The 26099-nt window shown below is 35.7% G+C and overlaps 1 protein-coding gene across 2 annotated transcripts in view; it reads left to right on the top strand.

The window, feature by feature from the left end:
* LOC126972745 (trifunctional purine biosynthetic protein adenosine-3) overlaps positions 1–26099 on the top strand; it is a 45367-nt gene that overhangs the window by 9914 nt on the left and 9354 nt on the right. The window contains exons 5-17 of one of the 2 annotated variants that reach the window (XM_050819754.1): positions 4636–4766; positions 6307–6430; positions 7504–7726; positions 12991–13207; positions 13851–14049; positions 15333–15540; positions 16978–17225; positions 18350–18499; positions 19516–19681; positions 21589–21673; positions 23018–23264; positions 24982–25097; positions 25473–25608. In XM_050819754.1, coding sequence (XP_050675711.1) covers positions 4636–4766; positions 6307–6430; positions 7504–7726; positions 12991–13207; positions 13851–14049; positions 15333–15540; positions 16978–17225; positions 18350–18499; positions 19516–19681; positions 21589–21673; positions 23018–23264; positions 24982–25097; positions 25473–25608 — 2250 coding nt within the window. Of the gene's footprint in view, positions 1–4635; positions 4767–6306; positions 6431–7503; positions 7727–8841; positions 8944–12990; positions 13208–13850; positions 14050–15332; positions 15541–16977; positions 17226–18349; positions 18500–19515; positions 19682–21588; positions 21674–23017; positions 23265–24981; positions 25098–25472; positions 25609–26099 lie in introns of those variants that run through there. The other variant, XM_050819755.1, reaches the window with a different exon arrangement.

The following is a 26099-nucleotide window of genomic DNA, read 5'->3' as shown; positions in this document are numbered from 1 at the left end:
CACAGGGTCTTTCGATTTTTCTACTTCAATAATTTAAAACTTTTCTTTTCCAACGGTCTTGAGAACAGTGATGAGTTGATTGATGACAGTGCCATCATGACAAAACGTTCAGGTATACACAAATTGTCATCATGACATGTCAAAGTCTTGAAACGTCGGGTTACATATATATACAGTTACAATTACACGCGTATTAATCCTAAAAAATGTTTTATTTAAATGTATAACACTCGCGTTAATCAAAGAAAGTACTCTTTTATTCGTTAGATTTCGTTCGCCATCATTCTTTAAATGTAGACATTATGTGTCATAATCATGTGAAGACCATTCTTTTCCTTTTCACTATTAAAAAATAAAGTATTCGGCCAGCGAGTCAGACTCACGTCAGTTCTCTTTTTATGTTGGTCAACGATTAATGTGGCCGAGTACTTTTAGTCAGTGTGCCTCCGTTGATATGTATTTATTTCAGGGCTTCCCACCTGAAATGTGCCATATGGGTAACCTCTTGCTATTTAGCGGGGATCTCCCCGCAGTCCATCTGTCAGCAGGCTGTCTGTAAGTCAGCTGAAATGAAAATGACATAAATGATGACGCATTACAAAATGGCGGCAACGCAAATAAAAAACAAATGTTTATTTAGAAACGTATTCTAAAAGGAGATATTATGTAGTGTTATACTATGTAGGATGGTATGAAACCCTTCGTATGTTCTTTATTTTTTTTATAAATTTTAATCATGTCATATTATATTATATAAACATATTCAAAGTAACATAATAATACGTCAAGAGTCGTGAAACGTATGTGTCAATAACCTATGGCCCAAGACTGATGATAATAGTGTATGTAGATATTGTGTGAGTTTATCTAAGCATAAGGTTACAGAGTCTAGGGTTCATACAAATGTATTCGTAACACACACATACGCAATTAACTGAGTGTTAACCCAGCCGTTAGGTATCCTATCACCACATCAACCTGCACAGCGTAGTTTTCAAGGAGCTTTTTTTTTCATGTTAACCAAACTTGCAATCGCTGAGTCTTCAGGTCGATATGTTAAGTACAAAAACACAAAATTATAGGCCACATACTGGTAACACTAGTGTATAGAATATACGCGGTTGTGATCATTTTAATCTCATAGAAATAAAGACAGAGAGAGGTAAAGCAAACATTCACCTCTCTAAAATTCAGAAAGTCTGTCTTTGTATGATTTTTTGAAGTTATACTTCTTTAGGCGCGTTATGAAAAAAATATGTGAGTGAAATTTTAAGATGCGCGCGCATCACTGTAACACAAAAGTAACAGGATGTAGTTGGTTCCTAAAATTTTTCTATCGTTTGCGACATTCGTTTTTTTTTTTTTTGGTTTCTTCGCCCATTATTAGGACAGGCAAAGGGTTCAAGCCTATACAGCCGTATTCGTTATTATATAATTAATTTTCAAAGCCATCTTTGCAAGATTTTTACAATATTGTTCTTTCTACAAACGTAGAATAGCAGGAGCAAAAAATAATTTTAAGGGTTTTTGCTTTGTAGCGCCAAAGAAGTATAACTTCTTGCGTGCATACATAACTACACACACACTTTTTTTTATGACAATAAGGAACGAGACGAGCAGGAAGTTCAGCTGATGGTAATTGATACGCCCTGCCCGTTACAATGCAGTGCCGCTCAGGATTCTTGAAAAACGAAAAATTCTGAGCGTCAATTGCGCTTGTCACCTTTTCTAGCTACGGTGTCATTCAGTGTGCTTAATGCTTACACATTACTGCTTCACGGCAGAAGGTCACCAAAGTGACCATATTATTCAGAAAATTGTGTGTTTACGCTTCTCGAGATCTTTCGCCGATATTCGTTGTGTATGAACAGTCTCAAGATAAAAACTTCATCAGAAAAGTAATGGTTCTGATGATTCGTTCCTATGATTTAGATAACGCTAATATACAATCCTGCTTACATTACATTAAAGTTATTTATTCAACAATAATTCGTAATATTTATAACATTATTACATAAAATAAGACTCAATTAAGAGAATATCTTTATTGTAAACAACGATAACGATTGACAAACAACAAATATTTGTTAAATTAGACGCGAATTTCGTAATTATCACTCTTACGCCAACGATGTTAAGATTGAGATTGGCCTGTGGGGCTGTTGTGGTAATTATTGAAAAAATTGCGTCTTGTTTTGCGGCAATCGATATTGTGTTGATGTAATAAGTTGATATTGTAAGGATTTCAATGTCAAGTTGCTTATTCCGGGTGACCTGGGCTTTGCGTATGATTATTTTTATACTCATTTTTGTAAGGAAATATGATTGTTTTTGTGTTTGTCTTCTATGCACGCGATTTGTCGTGGAGGTTGTTACTCACTTTGTCATCAGATGTCGTTGCACTATATCAACTTTTATATCGTTCAACCGATCTAATGTTGACCGGCTTAATATCTATATAATCTACTAACTGACCCGACATATACGTTCATCTGTACATAACAAATAAATTACTGTTTTTTTTATATTTTATTAATTTGATGCCGATATTTCGATCCAATTGCATGAATCATGGTCACGACGGAACTGTACATTCAATTGGACCGAAATATCGGCATCATATTAATAAAATATATATCGTGAGTACCCGTCATAATAATTACAATGTTTTTTTATGAATTTGTCAATAATATTTCGTAGCATCAAGAATTATTTCGTAAAATATGCTCCCTGTTGTTATAATGAAATTGTTTCACAGCAGAACTGTCAAACCGTGCGTCAATAAATTCTCTCATAGAAAATATGTTCATACAAAAAAATGTTGGAAATAAAAATAATTATGGGTATAAATAAAACTATCCTACTTATCTCTCAAATTAGACTAAACTGGACTCCAGGAAGAAATCCGCATTAAAATCCGTTAATTAGTTTAAGAGTTCACTGGGAACAAACATCAGGACACTGGATTTATATAAATGTATTAAGATTATGGACAATATTTTCGCAATGACTTATTTCTTTAAAGAATGAACAATGGGGAGCGTAGTAGCTTAAGCTAGTAGTAATATATGAGATGATTTTTTTGCGTATGCTTTTGAAGGGTATGGTTGTCGTTGCAGCATACGAGACATTCTACCTTATAACCCACTTGATCGGGTCGTATTGTTACGCAACGTCTTACGCCTTTTTACGAGTTTATTCAATATTGTAAAAGTTGTTATAGTTATAAGCGTCTATGTTGTAATAACTCGTTGTATAATTTTTTTTTTATATATAATATTTATATTAAAGCGAATCTATTGTTACACAAATTAAATTTGAAAACAAAATTTATGAACGATGCGAGACTCGAACCCGCGGCCTCTCGCGTTCCGGGAGAGCGCTCTTCCACTGAGCCAACCGTTCCGGTGACATATCGTTGATAAATCTTGTATGTCTTGTTCAACTCTCAGGTTGTGGCTTCATCTACAGGATCTACTTTACAGTTGATAACCTGCTCAACCCCAATATTTGCATATATTGACTTAAGATGTCGCTCTTTCAAATCAACTTAAACATAAACAATTTAATTAATCCCAGAAGTTAAGGTTATCAGTTTAAAATATAACAAATTGTTTAGAATCTATTGTCACCGTAACCGATTTTGATTGACAACTCGTAAACAGTCAGCCACGCTTTGAATAAGCTCCTTAGTATTTTGAATATTAAACTAGCTCACTACTAAATAACGCACACATTCATAAAATAAATCAAAATTGGACACGCCTTATCGGGTTCTAAACTCTATACGCTGGGACAGTACTTCTCAAACATTGTTCTGCAATGGCCTGGTAATTTTCACACTGCCCGGACCCCTTCGTGGCTCACATTATACTTTTAAGACCAAGCTGGTTCTAAGACCAAATTGTCTTTATTGTATTGACCAAACTCAAAAACATAGTTTGAGCAAATTTTATTCCTCTGTTTTCCTGTCGCGTCATTTCGCTCCTGTGATTTCTCTGGTGTTGCAAGAGAATCTGGGCGGCTGTGATTGTAAGGAATATTAAGATACTTGACAAGTATTTAAGCATTATAAATTACACAGTGCTTAATATGAGTTTACTTACATAACACAGAATTACAAATCTCAAGTTACATATGACGTAATAATTAATAACGCTATTTATATAAATAATAATAAAATAAAACTTAAATAATCTAACAAAATTAATTAATTACAAATAGAAAATATCATTAAGATCGCTATCGGCAGGTAAGATGCCCATGAAGCTGGCAACGTTACCCCTTTGAATAGCCAAACTTATCCTTTGACAGAGGGTGACCAGATCTTGGGTCACCTGTCAAGCCAAATCTCAAGTGGATGTGAGCAGGGCTATGTATGTCGCAGTACGTAAGACTCATGACGAGGGAAAGTTCTGGAATAGCGGCACTCGAAGACGCAGTGTCAAAAGGCGGATCTCCCATAAGGTGAAGTAAGGAATTATGACTTGTTCAGTTAGCGGGAGTTCGCTGAATGTTCTTATAACAGAATAGTCTTGTCTAATATTGGCTCTTAATGATAAATTGTTCTTCTAAATAAGAGGTAATGAATTTACTTTAATACACAAAAGTTCTTATTGAAATATATTTCAATAGGTGTTCTATACGCCGGGATGATGGTGACGAAATCTGGTCCGATGACGCTGGAGTTTAACTGTCGATTCGGAGACCCTGAGACCCAGGTGCTGATGCTGCTGTTGGAGACAGACCTGTACACCATCACTAAGGTGGGCAATACAATCCTGCAACAACCTTGTTGTACTCGTTTTTTTATTTCATTTATTAGTTTATGAAGTTATTATTATTTTGGCGCGTTAGGGAAAAAATATCTGTCACCCAAATTCGACACCCTGACGTTAGCTGGTCAACTAGACCATTTGTATCATACTTCAGTTACCAAGCCTATTGTAACTCATATGGCTACTGAACCACAAGCAATGGACGAGAATTAAATAAATATCAATTTATATACAAGTTTAATAAAATCTTTCTAATTGTATGAAAACAATTTAATGATATTTAATTACACGTTATTTAACAAAATTATGCAGTACAATAATATTTTCATTGGTTGTAATTAATACCTTCCTTATTACAATATTCTTTTTTTACACGGAACAATTATATTTTGTTTCATTACGCCAAAGAAGAATAACTTGTTGCGTTCGTACATAAGTACACACACACTTTATTCTTTCCTTATTGGAAAATTATATCTTTTTGTATTTAGTTTATTTAGCACAAAAGGAAAAAAAAAATAATTCATATTCGCGTTTTTTTTATGGAATAGGAGGACAAACGAGCGTACGGGTCACCTGGTGTTAAGTGATCACCGCCACCCACATTCTCTTGCAACACCAGAGGAATCACAAGAGCGTTGCCGGCCTTTAAGGAAGGTGTACGCGCTTTTTTTGAAGGTACCCATGTCGTATCGTCCCGGAAACACCGCACAAGGAAGTTCATTCCACAGCTTTAGTACGTGGAAGAAAGCTCCTTGTAAACCGCACTGTGGAGGACCGCCACACATCCAGATGGTGAGGATGATATCCTAACTTGTGGCGTGTCGTGCGAAGGCGGAATTTTTGGCTACACACATAGTAATAATCCGAATTTTCAGGATGATCGTGAATGTGAACCTCTACAAACAGAGAATATTAAATAATCTAGATATATGTGTTCAAACTTTTATCATCGCGAAACTTTAACATAGTAATTATGACGGGTACTCACTATATATATTTTATTAATTTGAAGCCCATTTTTTTTGAGTTGAATGTAATTTGGTGATGTTGACTCGCCAATTTCAGGCACGAGATGACTTGATGCTCGTGTCGAATTGATTGAAGCCGATTGTTAGCTGAATTTTTAACTCGAAGATAACACAAAAAAAATTGATAATTATGAATGTCCGTAAAATAATAATAATTATAATAATAGTGACACACTTTTTACACAAATTATCTTGCCCCAAATTAAGCATATATAGCCTGTGTTATGGGTTGCAAGACAACGAAATATTTTATACAATATACTTACTTAAACATACGTAAATACATTTTAACATCCATGACTCGGAAACAAACATCCATATTCATCATATATATGCTTGCACCTACCGGGATTCGAACCCGGGACCTCTAGCTTAGTAGGTAGGATCGCTAACCACTCGGCTATACAGGTCGTCTATAACGCCTCATTCAATAATTTGAAGCCGATATTTTGATCCAATTGCATGAATCGTGGTTAATAATTATTAATCAATTGCAGGCTTGTGTGGATGGCAATCTCAAACAAGTACAAGTGAAATGGGAGACAGAGATGTCCGCAGTTGGAGTCGTCATCGCTTCAAAGGGTTACCCGGAGACTTCCACCAAGGGATGTGTCATAAGCGGTAAAATAATTTACAATCACCTTAACCCGTCAAACAATCTATGCTTGAGTGTGTGGCGTTGATTTGGAAATATTATTGAATGAAAACTGAGTGGTCCCTAATTCCAATTTTTAGGATTATTATTAGAAGACATAAGTCATAAGATACATAATAGCTTTAAGGGTAAATTTATACACTTTTATAATAAAAAAATCCACTGTTCAGGCATTATCTATAAATAAATTTAAATGTTTTATTAAAACAATGGCTCAGTCATATATCCTACTACTCCACAACTGAATATCTAAGTGATCCGACAGCCGGACTAGATTATGATTATTTTATAGCAATAGCAAAGACAGTACATTATTGTATATTTCATTAAAAAGAGCGCAAAAAAGGAACGCTGGTAGTTTCTTGCGCCGCTTTTTCTCTCTCAGAGCGCCATTTGTTTCCGAAGCGGTAGTAGTATCAAAACGAATTTTAAAGAAATAAATTTCGAGAAAATGAATGCCTTTTAGACTATTATCGTATCAGTTAACCTTATATTGTCTTATTAATAAACGCAATGTAAATTTATTCCAAGTTTAAAATTTCTTCTCGCTGTCATGAAGGTCGGACGAAAAACTGTCAAAACAAGGATAATTTTGAAGTTTTTCGAATGTCAAATGCAAATAAACGCGGGAAACGTTATTTGTAAACAATTTCAATATTCATGGTGTATTCTCAGCTATAAATTTATATCAAGTTTATTTGTAAGGTCGAAAATGTTTTAAACTTGAATTAACTTTACTTCGCGTTTATTAATAACACAGACGGTATGTATTTATGTTTCATCATCAGCCGGAAAACGTCCACTGCTGGACAAAGGCCAAAGAAAAAAATTTCCACGACGATCGGTCCTTTTATTTTTTGAGGGGTGTTTTCTGCCGTAATCGCCACGCTTGGCAGGCGGGTTGGCGATGGCGGGTTTTATTTATGTCTACAATAATATAAATTTAACTAAAATCATGAAATCTATATAAGTATTTGAATATATTTATGAAATAAGGGAATGCTTGTTATTATATTGTACTATTCCTATTTGTTTGCAGGTCTCTCTAAAGTCCAGTCGCGACCCAACATCATGGTGTTCCACAGCGGGGTGGCCCGCGGCGCCAACGAGTCACTTGTGACGGCCGGGGGTCGAGTTATGCTGGTCGCGGCCAAGCGCAGCTCCCTGAGATCTGCTGCCTCGGTCGCCACTTCCGCCGCCGCCGATATAGACTTCCCTGGCGCTCAGTACAGGAAGGATATAGCTCATAGAGCTTTTTCCAAGTAAGTTTAAACGGGGTCCTTAAATTTTGCGTTATCTTTTATTTTTTTTCAAGTTTCAGTCAGTTACACCTTTTAATGAAAGTCGTACTGTAGATACCCGCTAATAAGTATAATATCATAATTCATAATAAGTTCCTAGATGCGTTGGATTCGTAACACATTGATAAATTATTTTACGCACGATTTGATCCACTCGTACTTATTAGGAGTTACTCAAGGTTAGGTAATGAATTAGTTAATTATGATTTTTGACGTGCTGTTGTAGAATTTTCCTACTAAAATAGAATAATTCGTCTAACAGCGTACAACAAAGAGATTTTACGTAAAAACTTAAAAGTTTCCGTTTATCTGTTAATGTTAACTTAATATTGAGTACAGTAATCTATATATATATATATAAAAATGAATTGCTCTTCGTTAGTCTTGCTAAATCTCGAGAACGTCTGGACCGATTTTGCTAATTTTGGTCTTGAATTATTTGTGGAAGTCCAGAGAAGGTTTAAAAGTGAATAAATAGGAAAATGCTGCTAAATTAAACAAAAACAACAAATTTGTTTTTCCTTTGATGTGTCTATACATAATATCTATGAGAGAATTTATTGACGCACGGTTTGACAGTTCTGCTGTAAAACAATTTCATTACGACAGCAGGGTGCATATTTTACGAAGTAATTCTTGATGTTATGATATATTATTGACAAATTCATAAAAGAACATTATTTTATTTATTATATACAGAACAACGTCTGTCGGGTCAACTAGTGGTAAATAAAAGCCATATCCAACAATAACACCTAAATATTTTAACCCTTATCTATGTAATTATATATCAGTGAATGCCATTTTTGTATGTTCCTCTTATGGCTCTGATATTTAATATCTATTCCTATATTAGGAAATATATTTCATGGTAGTGGTTGCAAACTCAGGAATTTAATGATATTTTGTACAAGTCGTAAATATATGTTTTTTTTTTTGTTTTCAAATCGCCTAACTAACACTATCAAAATGTATAAATTTTTAGTGTTACATACTTGTATGAGGGGCTTATTATTTGTTCACTATTTGGCCATTGTGTTTTAAATGTGTTCTGAGGTTTTGTTGGTTTGTTTCAGCTCTTTAACGCATGAAGAATAAGAATTTTTTAAGAATGAAATAACTTTTTGTGTTGCATTTTGTTATACATACATTGTAAATAAAAATCATCCTCAAGTGAATTTTCTTTTCATTTTCGTCCTCATCATGATTCATAGGAATATTTTTTGTAATCTCATTCTATTCCGAAATATCATATAAACTGCCGATTTAATCCATTATATTACTAATACCAGGGCTGTCTCACTCCCCATGTAGGTATCGAAGTCGTAAACGTGCGGAGGCCACGCCAGCGTGACTATCCAATAGGGACTCACGCGCTCAATTTTTAAAAAGCTTAAAAAAAGCATAACATATTAAAGATCATTGCAATAATTTTTAAGCTATTGCATAGCTTCTATCGCGGGCCTTGAGCGTGGAAACCGAATCCAGAAATTCCGTAACGAAAATAACCTAACACTTACTTACTAGATGTAGATGTATATATATTTCGCCATGGTCATTTCAGTTGCCGTGGAACAGCGGTTATCACGTATGCTTTTTGTGCAGAAGGTCCCAGGTTCGAGCCTTGGGGACGTCTTGATTTTTATTTAATTTCTTTATTTTTTTATCACAGTTTTTTATTTTTTATTATTATGACAAGCATTTTTATTTAGTTTCACCTGTCCCGTTGTCTGTCTGTTATCAAATCATGCAAGTTAAATTTTACTCACTTCCCGTTTGCTTTTTTTTTAAATTAATTTTATTAAAAAATACTGCATAAATAAAATAAATAAATAATATAATTGCATAAGTTGATAAAAAATGCTATGCAATAGCTTTACCGCGGCAGTCCCCGAGTGCCACACGTCTTTTTTTTTTAATTTACTAAAGACGCTGATACAATCTAAGTTAAAGTGATTATTTAATATGTATAGGTAATGAAATTAGCATTCATGAGCTACCTATTTATTTAGTAAACTAAGTAAGTTTAATGGTTGTATTTCGTTTTTCGTAATTAAAACCTCATGGTTTTATCGGCTCTTGCCAATTATAAATATTATACCGAAGAGGACGTGTACAATTCTAGCTCGCGTCATGGTTCTATTCAAACTCGAATATATACCTACCTACCTAGATTATACCTAGATTTAGATAGTTGCTACTTTTTGAAGGAAAAAGGAACTATGTTGACTATGTCGTGGTCTTCAAACGCATTCTTTACTTTCTGCAACTAATATAGGTTTCATAAAGAAAGAATATTGATTTAAAATTTCTATTACACACCTATTTATATTATAAAAAAACTGAGATATTTTTATAAGGTGACCTTATACTTGGTAGTTAGTCAGAAGGAGAGACAACTTCTAGGTGAATAAAAAATGTAGGTTAATACCGCTGTGCGACCTGAATTGCACCTTATTTTATAGCCGTAAGAGTCCCTATTTCTTTAATTGATTTTGCGGAGTGAGCCTTCCGTAGTTGTACTACTCCATATTCTTTGCTAATACTCCCAAACAATATTTATTTATAATATCATCAATCAAATGTGTATCACAATATGTAAAAAAAATCTGTGACGATTTTAACTGCACGTAGCATTGGAGAAAAGCTCAAATGGTAGGTTTCTTTGCACAGGATGGATAGCTATAATATATACAAGATGGTGGTGTCCCACAGCGGCGCCTTATTTTGCCGAAGAGTAGTAACGTGCAATTATTATTGTGTTTCGGTTTCAATTTTGCAATTTCGGTGCCGTTTCGAGCTTTGGGTTCATTCAAAAATCCTGAGCAGCATCGTAATGGGCATAGCGTAACATTAACCTTTAGGTGAATTCTTGCTCATCTCGTCTTTTTTTCTAAAAAATAAACGACGTGTTAATTAAAGAACAAATGATTTGTCATAAAAGAAGAGGAGGTAGTGAGAAGAGGTAGAGACAGCTATTGATAAGAAAATGTTGGGTTGGTTTGAGGATGCATGAAAGTAGATTGGCTGCGTTAAATAATGGAGCAAATGTGGAGGGAAGTGGAAAGTTTGAGCAAAGTCGGGGATGTATTAAAAAGGGGCAAGGAGAGAGCTGGAAAGTTTGTTGCGAGTGGAAGAACCCAGCCAAGTATGTACCATGACTAAGGATCTGATCATGATTTTTAATATTGTTTTGTATAACTTGCAGTGAGCGATTCTCTCCTAACACAGATTATCTAAATCTACCAGGAGAGTTTCATATGTGATTGTAAATGACTGTGTACAAATAAAGAAATTTTTGATTTTTTTGAGGATCGTTCGAAATCTCTGCCTATCCCTCTAGGAAATGAGTGTGATTGTTTTATTTATTTAAAATTTTATAAGTACACTTTTTACATATTTATTCAATGTTGCTAAGGTTTAACAGTTTGTTTGCAAGACATTGCGCTTCAAAACATTTAATTATGTGTCCCTAATTGACTTCTATTAACTTGAAACTGAACTAAAGAAATTATAAAAAAACATTTATCTAAACTATCTACAATTACTAAATAACAGCTAACAAATGTTACAAATTATTTTACCGGATTCTGAATTAGGCTTATTGGAAATTTCTATTCGAAGTTCCCAACTTAACCCCATAAGTCTATATTTTATAAAAATCTCTGTATATTTTTCGTTGCCCGCTTCGGCTTGATAGATGAAAAGCAATAGACAATTATTAATGAATCTACTATCGATAATTTGCCGATTCCATTCTTGAGTGTAAAAAGTAAAAATATTGCATGCATTCTTTTGTTGTATTTCTCTGCATATTTTGCATTATAATCCATCCGCCGTTGCAGTTTTCTTGTTCCGTGAGAATTGGCTTCTGGCAGAATGCGCATAAATAGCAGTGCTGAAGAAAAAAAACTTTTATTGAAGTATATCACTGAAATGATGCTGTAACTTTCTTGATTCCTGACATTGTTGACGCTTATTGCCTTCTGACGTGTTATGATATCTTAGAATTACGTTGGTACTAAAATACTTTAATTTATTTCCTATTTGTTATAAATCATTGGATCCTTTCCACACGTCAATTTGATAGTTCAGATATATCGATTTAGTATATGAACGAAATATGGCTATAATCTTATAACCTAAAAATTCAAAAGATTTTTTCCGGATATGTCTTTGCATTTGAGAAATAATATTGTTACTGAATCAATCTACAAGAAATCAAGTGAATTGCAATATATTTCATAAGTGCACGCGCAAAATAAGTCAGGTCCAGCAAGTAAAGGAAAATATCCAATCTCCTTAATGAGTATGTCTCATTAGTATTAATGGGCTTTTAAGGGCTTTATCTCTTTAGTGGAAGTTTAGGTTATTTTTATTTATAAACCCTAAGATAACCTAATCTAGCCATTTACATTAATTATTTATTCCATCGACAACTAATGACATCTAGGCTAATTGCTTGTTCAAACAAAGCAAATTTGTATCAAGGAAAAATAGTGTTAACGTTAAAAAAACGATTTTATCTTTGATTAAAGAATGAGAAAAATTTTAGCCTCAAACCTTTCTAGATGTTTATCAACGCCACTTTCATCGTTTTCATTATTGTATTTTAGCGGAATCTTTAATTAAGTAGATACCTTATTGTGGCGATTTTAGGCAACACTGGGCAATACAAATGGCCGACCCACGAATCTTTTATTTTGTTTCTTTGACAACTCCACCATCTTAGAGAAAAACATCATTCACCAATAACTTTAATAATCATCATGAAATATCACTCAGGCTTCCACCAAACCCATTCGAAACATTGTGCACGAAAAAATCTAATCAAAATAATCTGAATTCGTCATTAAATATTTATTTTCCGATATGGTTAGTCTTTAAGTGCATAAAGTATATGTAAAGTTAAAATGTAAAAAAATTTTCGAAATAATTTACTGGAGTCGAATTTAGTAGCTACCTGTTTGAGGCACAAAAATTTTGTTCCTGTAATTTTCTCTATTAGCTAATGCAAGTTCAGCATTCTGATGTCATCCGGGAAAAAAATTTCCTGCATAAATACTAAACTGTTCTTCCAGTTTGGCTTTCCTTTTAAATAATTTTTAGCTTTTTCCAACGCTTGGAGCAAACTCTCACTTCGAATGCTGACGACTCTTGACCCTTGTAAATTATATTCTGACGTTAAAATGGTTTATTTAGACAAAACCAACTTTTTTTGCCAGGGTAAACGGGTTGTCATACCTAGAAAGTGGAGTGGACATCGACGCAGCAGCTTCACTGGTCCGCCTCATAGAGCCGGTAGCGACTACCACCCACCGTCGTGGAGTGTTGGGTCGCCTGGGTTGTTACAGTGGCCTGTTCCACCTATCTGCTATGGACTCGCGGTTTACAGACCCAGTACTGGTCCAGGGAACCGATGGTGTTGGGACTAAGCTGAAGGTAATAACGACTAGACTGACCTGTTCTAATTTTGGAAATATTATTTCACTTTCTATATACTAGAAGAGGCAAGAACGTATGTGTAGCCCTAAAGCCTTGTCCAAACCTCTTTCTTATATTCATTAATCATCTACGGGGTGACCCAATTGTAATATGCTTTCTTGATTAATTAAACAAATAATAGGTCCATTAAAAATCAAAAAAGTCTGTTCTCTTCTTAAAAACAAACAAACCTTTTCTACTAGAACAACAAAAGGGTTAACAGGCATAATAAAAATAAAATAATAATCAGAAAATAAAGTTAAATAAATATTAAAAAAACTCAAATTATATTCTATTTAATAAAACAAATAATCTGTCAATACTCTAATCTTATTTTTTTCTTTTACTACTATTTTTAATACAGCCACTTTAAGACCTATAACAAAAGGAACCACGTTGTCTACGCCTATTGTCAACAAGTGAACTTGGTAGGTCCGCTGCTGAAAAAATACTTACTTTACATTTTATGCCAACAGATGTCGTTGTTTTCAAAGATTAACCTAACCTAACTTTTGTATTTAATATACTAGTTTTAAATGGGAAAATATAATATACTTAGTAAGAAATCTATAATATTTATAAAATTGATTTTTACTTTCAGATTGCAGAGATTATGCAAAAATACGACTCACTAGGACAGGATCTAGTAGCAATGTGCGTGAATGATATATTGTGCGCCGGGGCAGAGCCTTTCGCTTTTCTGGACTATATGGCTTGCGGGAGGCTGCAGATTACTGTGGCTAGTACTATCATAAAAGGAATTGCAGATGCCTGTCTTATGTCCGGCTGTGCTCTATTAGGTAATTTTGGATTAAAATAATTAATAATGTAGCTTCATGATATATACCAAGTCTTGTTAATTGTGACACATTGATATCATGTTTTTGTCACTCCCTATGGACATAACTAACGTGTTTCTATTTCTATGACATTAATTAACAGTGGGAGGCTCCATTGCACAGGAGGCTGGCTAGATTATGGGTACCACAACGGCGCCTTTATCTGCCGTTAAATAGCAAAGTGTAAGCATTATATTGTTTCGGTCTGAAGTGCGCCGTAGCTAGTTAAATAGGCAAATGAGACTTAACATCTTATGTTTCAACGTGACGAGGGCAACTTTCGTGCCACTCCGAATTTTAGGATTTCAAGAATCCTGAGCGGCACTGCATTGTAATGGGAAGGTATCAATTACCACCAGCTGTACGTCTTGCTCGTCTCGTCACTTATTTTTATTTACAAAAAAGATTTATAAGAAGACACTAGCGAGCGTACGGCTTACCTGGTTTTAAGTGATCACCAATAACATGTTATACAGTTGCCAACTTTCTCGTGCAATACCACAGGAATCCCAGGAACTTTGCCGGCCTTTACTGTGTATACGCTTTTTTTAACGTAAGCTATGCTCTTACGTCTCGCTCAGCTGTGTTGGCGCCAAACCCGGCGCGGCCACTTGAGATGCTATAGCCACTTGTGTTTACATTAACCGAAATATCATTATGCGGTTTATGTTACTGGTTCTTACGAGTAGATAAACAAGCTTGGTTTTTGTAAACAAAAAACGTGATTTGTGATAGATTCGTGCAGATGATACGCCGCTCTTTCAGAGTTGTACGAGAAATTGTGACTATTTTGCTAAACGCGTCAAAATAAAATATTGCAATTAGATTCTTTGTATTATTTTTACCATAGTGGACACGTTATAATATGATCATATGATTTCTTTCAAACAAATATTTCACAAAATATTAAGGTCCTCTGTATCGTTCTGGAGTTTTATATCGTCTTTGTAGTCTGTATCTGATCGAGTGTCTTTTAATTTTATACTTCACGTACTTACGTGTGTTAAGCAAGAAGTAATTAGTAATAAAGTTAGTAATGTGTACCTGACATATTGGTAATACTGCGCGAAATCATAGCTGGCACTTGCGTAAATGGTCTTAATTTATTGTTAAAAAAATTGAATTTTTGCCGTGTTTCCAAAGTGTTACGTTTGATTTTCGATAGTTTGTATTCTATTATCCAATATATTAGCAGGAATTGATATTTCCCTTTCTTGGAATTTATCTTTAACTTACCTACCCAGGTGGTGAAACCGCTGAAATGCCCTCAATGTACGAAGTGGGCAAATACGATCTCGCCGGGTTTGCTGTGGGAGTTGTGGACAACCTAAAGCAGCTGCCCAGGATGAAAGAGATCCGAGCTGGTGACGTGGTGCTGGCGCTGCCTTCCACAGGCGTGCACAGCAACGGATACAGCCTGGTGCAGAAGATCATGATGGAAACTGGCCACAGGTTGGTTGGAGAGAGTATTGTGAACTTTATATTGAAAATTTTAATAAATAAGTGATTGAATGGACTAAGGGTCCAACTGATGTTATGTGACATCAAGGCACAGTGTACCATAATATTACTTCTGATATGCCTTATGTGATACTCACACCCCTCAAACCTTCATAACAGTACAAGTGAACTTCTATTTTGGTCAGAAATAAGTGTGATGTCAGTATTGCCCCGTACTACTCATCAATAATCAATTTACCAGGGAGGCTTCTGCACTTCTGCGGAGCACAGAATGACAGCATTTTGAAAGGCGCCGTAGTAAGTGAAATTACTTGGCTTATCAGGCTGAACATCTTGTCTCGCAATGCGCAATCGGGATGCAGCTTAAAAAAATTGTTTCATTTAATAATCCTACATGGCACTGCATTGTAATGTGCAGGGCGTATCATTTTATCTTATTGTATATCACCAGATAAATTCTTGCTGGTCTCATCACATTTTCTCATAAAAAAATGTTTTCCTACAATTTGATTACTACATACGTTAGCTCCTCTTTTTGATATTATGGCTAGTTTTCCCTTTACTCTGATGAGGCAGTTGTTGATTACACTCCCCCATAGCAGCCCTACTTTCTTACCACTGATTCAATTTATCTTGTCGTCTACACTCTAACTTGCTCAGACTTACGTTAAACTTAGCTGAGTGTGATAAAACGCCAAATTGACTTTTCATTTCTCATACTCGGAAAGTAATGTTGTCTTAATCTGATTATTGGGTGGAAAATGCTGCTTCCCTCCATAGAGAGGGAAAAACTCATACAAATTACTTCCCACCTAAGGGCCGGAATGAACTTCAAAAATAGAGCTGCTTACAGCTGTGAAGAGTTTTATGTAAAAAACAGCTAATTAAAAAAAATGCTGCGGCCATGTGACTTTCTAAACAGTTCACACTGGTGTGAACTTAGCACAAACTTCTTTGAGCGGAATAAGCCGCAACAATTACGCGGTGAGTTCCATATTTAAATTTTAAGAAGTCGACATAAATTATCCTAATTTGACAATTAATTTTAAATAGGTACTACTAGGTAATATTATGATATATTATCAATAAATAGTTTAGATAAACAACTAGTTTTATTTTCCTCATATTCGAAATGAAAAGTAAAGTGTTTAACACGGGTAAAATAATAATTGATTCTTTCGACCCTTGGTTAACAATCTACTATTTCCCCTGGCTTAGCTTAAGCCCAGTATAACTTCAGCTGTCAAATGAATATAAAAATGAAATCAAAGATTATGCTAAGCTTATTTTTACGTAAGTAAAGTCTGGGTAAAGTCATGGCACAGCGCAAGTAATGGTGCGTTAATTGAACTATGTTCCTATCTATTGCACTTTATTTTCTGCACTAAACTTACGTGCATAATATTCATAAAATCATGTAAATTCCAGTTTCCACGAGAAAGCCCCATTCAGCACATCAAACAAAACACTGGGAGAAGAATTCCTGGAACCGACTGGCATTTACATAAAGGCGCTGATGCCGGCCGTTAAGAAGAGTCTAGTGAAGGGACTGGCACATATCACCGGCGGTGGATTACTCGAGAATATACCAAGGATTCTACCACCAGGTGTCAGGGTTAGGTTGGACGCAACTAAGTTCAGAATTAAGCCGATTTTTGGATGGCTTCAAGCTAAGGGTGAGCAAACAAAAGTAATATAAGTTTAAAACATATTAACAAACAAGGCGAGGTGTCCATAATGTTTTGTTTGTAAATCAAATTACAATAAATAGTTTCTTACTGAGAGTTCCATAATTTAAGACTGCAGCGAATCATGTTTTTCAATGCGATTAATGTTTTTTTTATTAATTGTCTATGACCAAATAATGCGCTTTGGCGTCACGGCATGCCATATGTATCAAAACATTTCGTATTTTATACATTTTTCAAATGTATAAATATATTCAAACAAGGCCAGGTCACATAAATATACTGCCTTACAAATATACTTGGTATACCTGAGAATATACCAAGAATATGCAAAATGTTTACAAATAGACTTATGAATGGATTACTCGGAGGTCAAACGTTTCCTGCGTTTATTTGCAAGGCTGCTTGACCAATCTATCTAGGTAATTAGATGTAGCGGCAGATTGGACTTGTTGCACTGTAGCTTAGGGCCCCATGGATATAAAGGGCCCCAGCGCCCATTTAAGTTTGATTTATTTTTGTTATAATGCTTATAAATTACTTTTTACACAAATGCTGTCAGTCATAATTACTAAATAAAATATTTTTTACGTCATTTAGTGACATAACGGTATTTAGTTAATTTATTTAGCAGGATACTATGTAGCATTAGCCCAGGACCCAACAAACTAACGGTAGATACCTCAGGTCTTAAGAGTATCAATTCAGAAAATGGTTCCAAAAAAATACTCGAGTTGTTACTGTTTGTAACAAATATATTCTAGCCTTATGAAGAAATGTTGGAAGTACCAACTATACTATATTCACTTATCGACTTGTTTCACCATTGGGTTATCGTTTATGGAACAATTTCTCATACTTATCTCAAACTTACTGAATTTCCGACTTGTTACGCTTTGGAACTAAGGTATTGATGTAATGGCGTTTCTCTACAGCGAGGACCCACGTCTAACTAAACTTGATGAAAACAAAAAAATATATTCTTTGTGCTCTGTTATAAGTTTGTACCGTAAATATCTGGCTTTTCTATCGAGCAAACTGGTTTGCTCGTCTGTTTCTCAATTCCATAAAATATTGCTGGTAATTTTAATTCAAGTCTAATTAATTGTCAGGTATGGTGTCGGACTTCGAGATGCTTCGCACATTCAACTGCGGTGTGGGTATGGTCGCGATCGTAGACCCCGTGTGCCTACAGGAGTTCATTGACACGGTCGACGGCGTGGTAGACGTAGTTGGGACCGTTGAAGCAATCGACAAGAAAGGTACGTTTCTATAAATCTGTTGGTCGAGTCGTGTACGACTCTGTGTTTCGTGCATCGGGTTGCTAGTTCGGTAAGATTTAATACATTACGGTAGGCTTCCGCCTGATGTACCATACTATTTACGAATTTTTTTTTAATCATTCTGACGGGGTAATACACCAACGTAACAGATTTTGAGGACTGTGAAATGCAGCTTCACTGGCCTGTTTTTTAAAAGCAATAAGGGATGAGACGAGCAGGACCTTCAGCTGTTGTAATTGAAACCCCCTGCCCATTTAAAATGCAGTGCTGCGTAGTATTCTTGGAAAACTCAAAAACTCTGAGGGGCAGTACAATTGGACGCAGTTAAGCAGAAAGAACTCAAACCACACAAAGGCACTGTTGAGCTTTAGGCATATGAAGTTTCAGCTCTAAATAATCTTCCATATAAATATAAAAAAAAAGTTTCCGTGTACATTTCAAGAATAGGGCTTTCACTACGACCTTCAGGAGTATGATGGCATACTTAACCCTAATTTGACCAAAGTGTGGTTTGAATCCTTTCTGCTACACTACGTCCAATTGCGCTCGTCACATTGAGACATAAGATGTTACGTCTCAGTCACAGCGTCCTTTACACCGAAATAATAATGCTTACACATTACTGCTTCAAGGCAGTAAAAGGCGCCGTTGTAGTACCCATAATCTAGCCGGCATCCTCTGCAGAGGAGCCTCCAACTGGAAAATTATATATTTACCCCCTTATTCATAATAGTCTGCTAACTTAACGCATTGCTATTTCTCACTCTGTCTTCTTCTATTGACCTAAGTCAGAATGAGAAAAAACACTCCTAACTCCTCAAAACAGCCGGTTTAAACCTAGCGGACCATTATGAATAAAGAGGTTACTAGTTAGCTATATTAGCCTGGATAATTTTTATTACGTTATAGATTCGCACCAGGTCCTTTTGGGCTGTATTCAGCCAGTCACATTCAGTGGAGTGAAACTTTTGTAACTAACGTAAAAATGTGTGTAGGAGGGCACCAGGTGGTGGTGGACAGGTTCGTGGAGGCCATGGCTCCGCTGACCAGCCCGCACCGGGTGCAGGGCGCGAGCGGGCACAAGTCGCTCTCGTACAAGGACAGCGGCGTAGACATCGAGGCGGGAGACTCGCTCGTCTCTATGATCAAACCCCTCGCAAGGTAATTAATCATTCTAACACAAGTTACATCGATTAAACGTAAAGGTAAATGAACCATACGTCGTTATAGTATGGTTCATTTTTAATTATACATTTTGCACAACAAATAAAAAATATTAATTGTATTTAAATCGGAAAATTATGATTACCGATGAGAGGAAATCCCTTCGTTGGACATATTTTTATTGCGGCTATGATTTCTACAGTAAAAAATGGCACAATAAGGCATATTTGTATTTTTTTAAAAGATAATAAATGCTTCACTTGATATCAAATGACTGGTCTCACTTGAGCCTTGAGCCTCAAGCCCACATGCCACTTCCACTAGTTTCTTCTGTTCCATGAATCTACATTAATTGCAAACAATAATGTGTGTGATGGATAACCAACGACATAGTGAAACCTACTTACTATATAAGAAATAAATAGGACATCGAGGCGGGAGACTCGCTCGTCTCCATGATCAAAGCCCTGGCCAGATAATTATTTATTTATACAAATTTTTCTCTGTGCCATTTTTGGATAAAGTGTTGAGATAACGATTCGGGTGCTCTTGACAACCTAACGTGTTACCCCTAAGCTAACCTTTGATATCGTAATCGTTCATATATCTTATCTAAGATAATTTATATGTTTAGAGCCATCTTGCTGCTAGACAACCGATGAAAACAGGTCATTTGCACTCGCGAATTGTATGCCATACAATTCGTGAGTCATGGAGACGAGCGAGTCTCCCGCCTCGATGTCCTATTTATTTCTTATATAGTAAGTAGGTTTCACTATGTCGTGGTTGTGTTAGTGTGCGTAAATCACTGACCTGTATAAATACCACTGGACAGACTTTTCCATATGTTTGACAGAATTTTTTTGTGCCTATTTGAAGCGCCACTCGCGAGCGTTCAGAGAACTAATTTTGACGTATAATACAAATGACTGCGAAGGGACGTACAAATACTCTGAATACTTCACTACTCGTGCTATGTATACTTCAAGAATCAACGTTATAAAGTACACATTTTTTTTGTAAATAGTTTCCCACCATCTATCGATGTTTGCTGAGGTTGTCATCTCTAGTTTTAGTACCGCAGACTCTCGTTACATGGCCAACAGCACCAAAATGGCGAATATGAAACAGGCACAAAAGTACTTTGACAGCCGCCAGTCCAGTGGTATATTGATTAATATGGAGGTTAATTGTCAACTTTTTTTGACGTTTTCAAATCTATTTAAACGTATAAATACTGTCTTATTTTATTTCTTCAGCTCTCAAGTTCTGTCTCCATCTACAGTGTCTACTTTACAGTTGTTGCCTAGTCAACACTAATAAATTCCGCATGCCACTTCATCCATAAATTTGGGCTGAAAAAACAATTTCTATTTATAATTCCAGAAGTTAAAATAAATAAATTACATGCCGTTGAATCTAATGCGGAAGATATGTGTATCCTCAAAAAAGGACGTATTCATTTTAAATGCAAGCAAAACTCTTAGGATTCTTATCATTCTTGATGATATATGAATAGAGTTGGTGGCGGTGATGAGTCAAAATAGGATGTGAAATCATTTATTGAAAGTCAAAAACTACCACCCATTCAAAAACGGTTCAGGTTCAGACCTGAGAAGAATGGGCACAACAAACTCAGCGGGCTTTTATTCATCGAAAAAATATGTTAACAAAGTAATATTGTACAGTTAAACTTATTATTTAATAGCCTGAGGGCAGTCGCTCCATTCCCAATCTGTAGTATCATTAAGGAAAGTAATTTATTTTATAGTAACCTTTACCACAAAAACGTTTTTTAACAATTATTTTGATTCATCAGGGGACCAATATGCTCATTTGCCCTCCTCTTTCATAAAAGTAAAACCTACTTCTAGATTTTTATTTAAAAAAATGTTATATTTTAGGTCTACGTCACGTTCCGGTGTGCTTGGAGGTCTGGGTGGATTTGGAGGCTGTTTCCAGCTGAAAGCTGTGGAAAAAGAGTACAAGGTATTATTTATTTTGTTACTTTTATTTTATGTTAGTTTATTATTAATTATGTGTTTTGTTACTTTTATTTTATGTTATTTTATAAACTTCACTAATAATTTAAGCTTAAAACGCTTCTTATCAACGTGTTCGAGGATATTTAAAAATAATTTACTTTTTAATTATAATTTAATATCACGATTACTTATAATCTCTCAGATTTACATTAAAAATATAATGTATAAAAATAAAACACAAAGAAAACCACCTACACCGCTTATTTTCAAAAACAAGTCTAACAAACTATTAGACAGCCATGGATTAGACAATGACTATCTTATATGAATGACATAAGTAAAGTATTGTAAACAGCATTTTTAAAAGTGCACACAAAAGATTACGGCGAGATTTTCCTACGCGCGCCGCTTCTTCTCACAGAGTGAAGAATCTTTCCACGATTTGTTTAAAAAACAGTACTTATGTTTAACTGTGATTAATAATTTGTAAAAAATCAAATTTAGGAAAAATAGTCGCACATATATAATATTAGTATGTCCAAACTATCTCAACTTACACTATTCATGAAGAGATGGATCAATACATGTTACAAAAAAATCGTTTGTGTGGTTATTATATTATTTATAATATAGCAGTTATAATAAAGTCCCAGCTACTATTCAGGCATTATCTATAAATAAATTTAAATTTAAAAAAAAATTACTCTGTCGTGAATCCTTTTACTCCACAGCTGAATATCTAAGTAATCGGACAGCCTGGGACTAGATTATGATTATTTTATAGCGATAGAAATGAGTGTACAATATTGTTTATTTTTATTGAAAAGAGCGCAAAAAAAGAATGCTGGGAGAGTTTCTTGCGTCGCTTTTTCTTTCTCAGATCATCATTTGTTTCGGAAGCGGTAGTAGTATCTAGTATATTAGAAGTGATATCAAAAGAATTCTAAAGGAATCAATTTTGGGAAAATAAATACCTTTTATTATTTTCTTTGACTTTCTAAATGATACATCATCTTGGAAATTGAGCGATAGTCTCCCTAGGACTTATTTTTAAGGTGTCTGCAACGCAAAGATGGTATTAATGTTGGCAGCGTTGCCTCATAGCAATAGGACATAATATTTTGTAAATAACTATAGTCAGGGGCGGGCTATATATATATATATATCATATAGGCAATACCTACTTCGTTATCAATTTAAATAAATAGTGTTTAAGTTAATTTAGTTTCATTTATTTCCAACGACTACTTAGATATACAAGCTAGAAAAGTATCTATGTCAGTTAATTGTGTAATATTTTTAACCGCTTATGCTGCAGAACTAAGTTTGTTCGCCAATCGTTCAACAGGATCCCGTGCTGGTGCTGGCGGCTGACGGAGTGGGGACCAAGCTGAAGATCGCGCAGCGGATCAACAAACACGACACGATAGGCGTGGACCTGGTGGCGATGTGCGTCAACGACGTCCTGTGCAACGGTGCTGCGCCGCTCACCTTCCTTGACTACTTCGCGTGCGGCGTGCTCCACGTGCACGTGGCACGAGACGTGGTGGCCGGCATCGCGGACGGCTGTCGGCAGGCCGCCGCCGCGCTCATCGGTGTGTACACTGACCCGTACCGTGTACCACTGGACTGGCGGCTGGCAAAGTGCTTTTGTGCCTATTTGATATCCGACATTTTGGAGTTGAGAGTGGTACTAAAACTAGTGACGACAACCTCAGCAAATATCGATAGATGGTGGGAAACTGGTTACAACAAAACAAAATGGGTACTTTATTACGTTGATGAATAAATAACACAGAAAACGAACGAAATTAATTCAAAATGTAAAAATACTTTACAGTATTGTACGTTCCTTTGCAGCCATTTGTATTATACGTCAAAATTAGTTCTCTGGACGCTCGCGAGTGGCGCTTCAGATAGGCGCAAAATAATTACTGTCAAACATATGGAACAGCCTGTCCAGTGGTACACACAGACAGAGTAACGAACAAGTAAGGCGTTCACATGATTTTAAGTTATACACCCTAGATGATGGTGCCCCAACCTGAGAGTTGAACAAGACATTCACCAATAGGAGGCTCTTTGCACAAGATGCCGGATAGATTATGGGTACCACAACGGCGCCTATTTCTGCCGTGAAGTAGTAATGTATAAACATTCCTGCGTTTCGGTCTGAAGGGCGCCGTAGCTAGTGAAATTACTGGGCAAATGAGACGTAACATGCAATATCTCAAGGTCCCTAATTTACATACTAAAAAATAAAAAAACATACGAAGATTTACGACTCATGCGTCACTCGAACGGTTGGCTCAGTTTGTAAGAGCGCACGGATGGAACCCGAGAGGCGAGGGTTCGAGTCCCGCATCGTTCATAAATTTTGGTTACAAATTTAAATTGTATAATTAATCCCAGAAGTGAGGGATATTACTTTAATATAACAAAATGTTTATAATACACCTTGTTCATTAGAACACAGTATCACTCAGGATTCTTGAAACACAAAAAATCCTCAATTTGAGACAAAAGATGGTAAGTCTCATTTACCCAGTAATTTCACTAGCTACGGCGCCCTTCAAACCGAAACGCAACATTATTTGAACGTTACTGCTTGATGACAGAGAAAATTTACCTGGCCTAAACCTGCCTTACCTAAGTATTAATATCATACCTACAAGTTTTATGAATCTTATCTTATTTATGTTCACTGGCGCACTAGAAGTTTTTGATAGTTTATAACTACACCCTAACAACACAAATAATATTAAAATTTGTTGAGGAACAGATCTGAAGTAATAGATGAGGGTCTTCCTGACAGTATATCAAGGCTACGTGGCCAGATATACGTTTAAAAATTATCTGTGAATGAAGAATGTTCACTCATTTTGTTTTTTTTTTTTTAATTATTTCTATACTTTAATTAGTTTTCGAGATATGGAATTGTAAACATATGCGTATGGCGCAATTTTCAACCGGCCGGTGCTCGCTACGTGTGACGTCATAAATCTATGCTCGCGCAGTACATGCGCTCCGAGCTACGGGTCGCTAGGATATTACGCAAATATTGTTTGAAATAGTTAATTTAAATATCAGAAAGTCATGTGTTGTATCGAAATGTAAAAGCACAACCACTAAATAAGGAAATAAAGAAGTTAGCGTTGATCTGTGACGTCACATAGCGGCTTATATTTATTTAGGGAACTTTAGGTGTGAACAATCTAAAGTAATTGGTATTTTAAAATGAAATTTTTATTTTATTGTAACAAATTTTAAGCGATTTCGAGTTAATGGGTATAACATTCTTCGTAAATGTAGGTGGAGAGACAGCGGAGATGCCGGGCATGTACGAGCCAGGCGTGTACGACATCGCGGGCTTCGCACTGGGCGTGGTCGAACGCTCGCACATACTGCCCAGGATCAATGACATCAAGGTCACTACTTACTCATACTGACAAGCCTTTAGCATAATTACAAAATTTAAGTGTCGGGAAACTAATACCCGTTTTTTGTTTATCGGTTTTCCCGATCGAAATAAAACCGGCGAAAGTGCAAGTGCGTCGTAACATTTTTATGATATAGATGTAAGTAATCCGCTCCCATTGAATGAGAGCGTCTTACGATAAAGCACATATTTCATTAATGCCTTTACAAGTCAGTTGATTTGTATTACAAGCCTTTATCCCTTTGATGTCTTTAAGTAGTGTCAAATATTCTTGAAATGAAAATAAAATATTTTCATAATTTTTTTCTCAACCAATTATTCTGCGCCTTATTATTTTTATAATGACATGCGTATTTGTTTGAAGGTGGGAGATATCATAATAGGACTGCCGTCAAATGGCGTCCACAGTAATGGATTCAGTCTCATACATAACCTGATGAAGAAGGCAGGACTTACGCTCAGCGACAAGGCACCTTTCGGGGACGAGGGACTCACTTTGGGTGAGTGTGATTACAGCTAGGACCCCGCAGGGAAGCTCTGAATGAGAAACAATACTATATTTTAGAATTATAAATTTCCTTCCCCATAACCAAGCCTACCTATTAGACCAGTTGGTTATGGTTTGCCAACACTGGAGGTAGATCATCACCGTTTGTCACTCATTATATTCCCATCTAAAGGGACAAACAAGCGTAAGGGCATATCTTGCAACACCAGAAGATGCCTTTTCAGCTGACATAGGAGTCACATCGCCCAAGAAACCGCCTAACTGCTGTGAGTTCTACTAATATAGTCTATATAAGCGTTCAGAATTTAGGATCTATTTGGCGAAAAAAACAAACACTTCAACAGGAACTCTCCTTTTAATTACCAGACTTATGTCTTCAGACTTTGTTCGTTTATACGAACAAATTCGCCGATAGAGATTTTTAAGTATGCCAAAATTTATGAATGATACCAACTGTCCGATGACATATTGTTTATAAATCTT

The sequence above is a fragment of the Leptidea sinapis genome, chromosome 27, assembly GCF_905404315.1.
Source record: "Leptidea sinapis chromosome 27, ilLepSina1.1, whole genome shotgun sequence".
Taxonomy (NCBI): domain Eukaryota; kingdom Metazoa; phylum Arthropoda; class Insecta; order Lepidoptera; family Pieridae; genus Leptidea; species Leptidea sinapis.
This window is presented reverse-complemented; position numbering and strand designations above follow the sequence as displayed.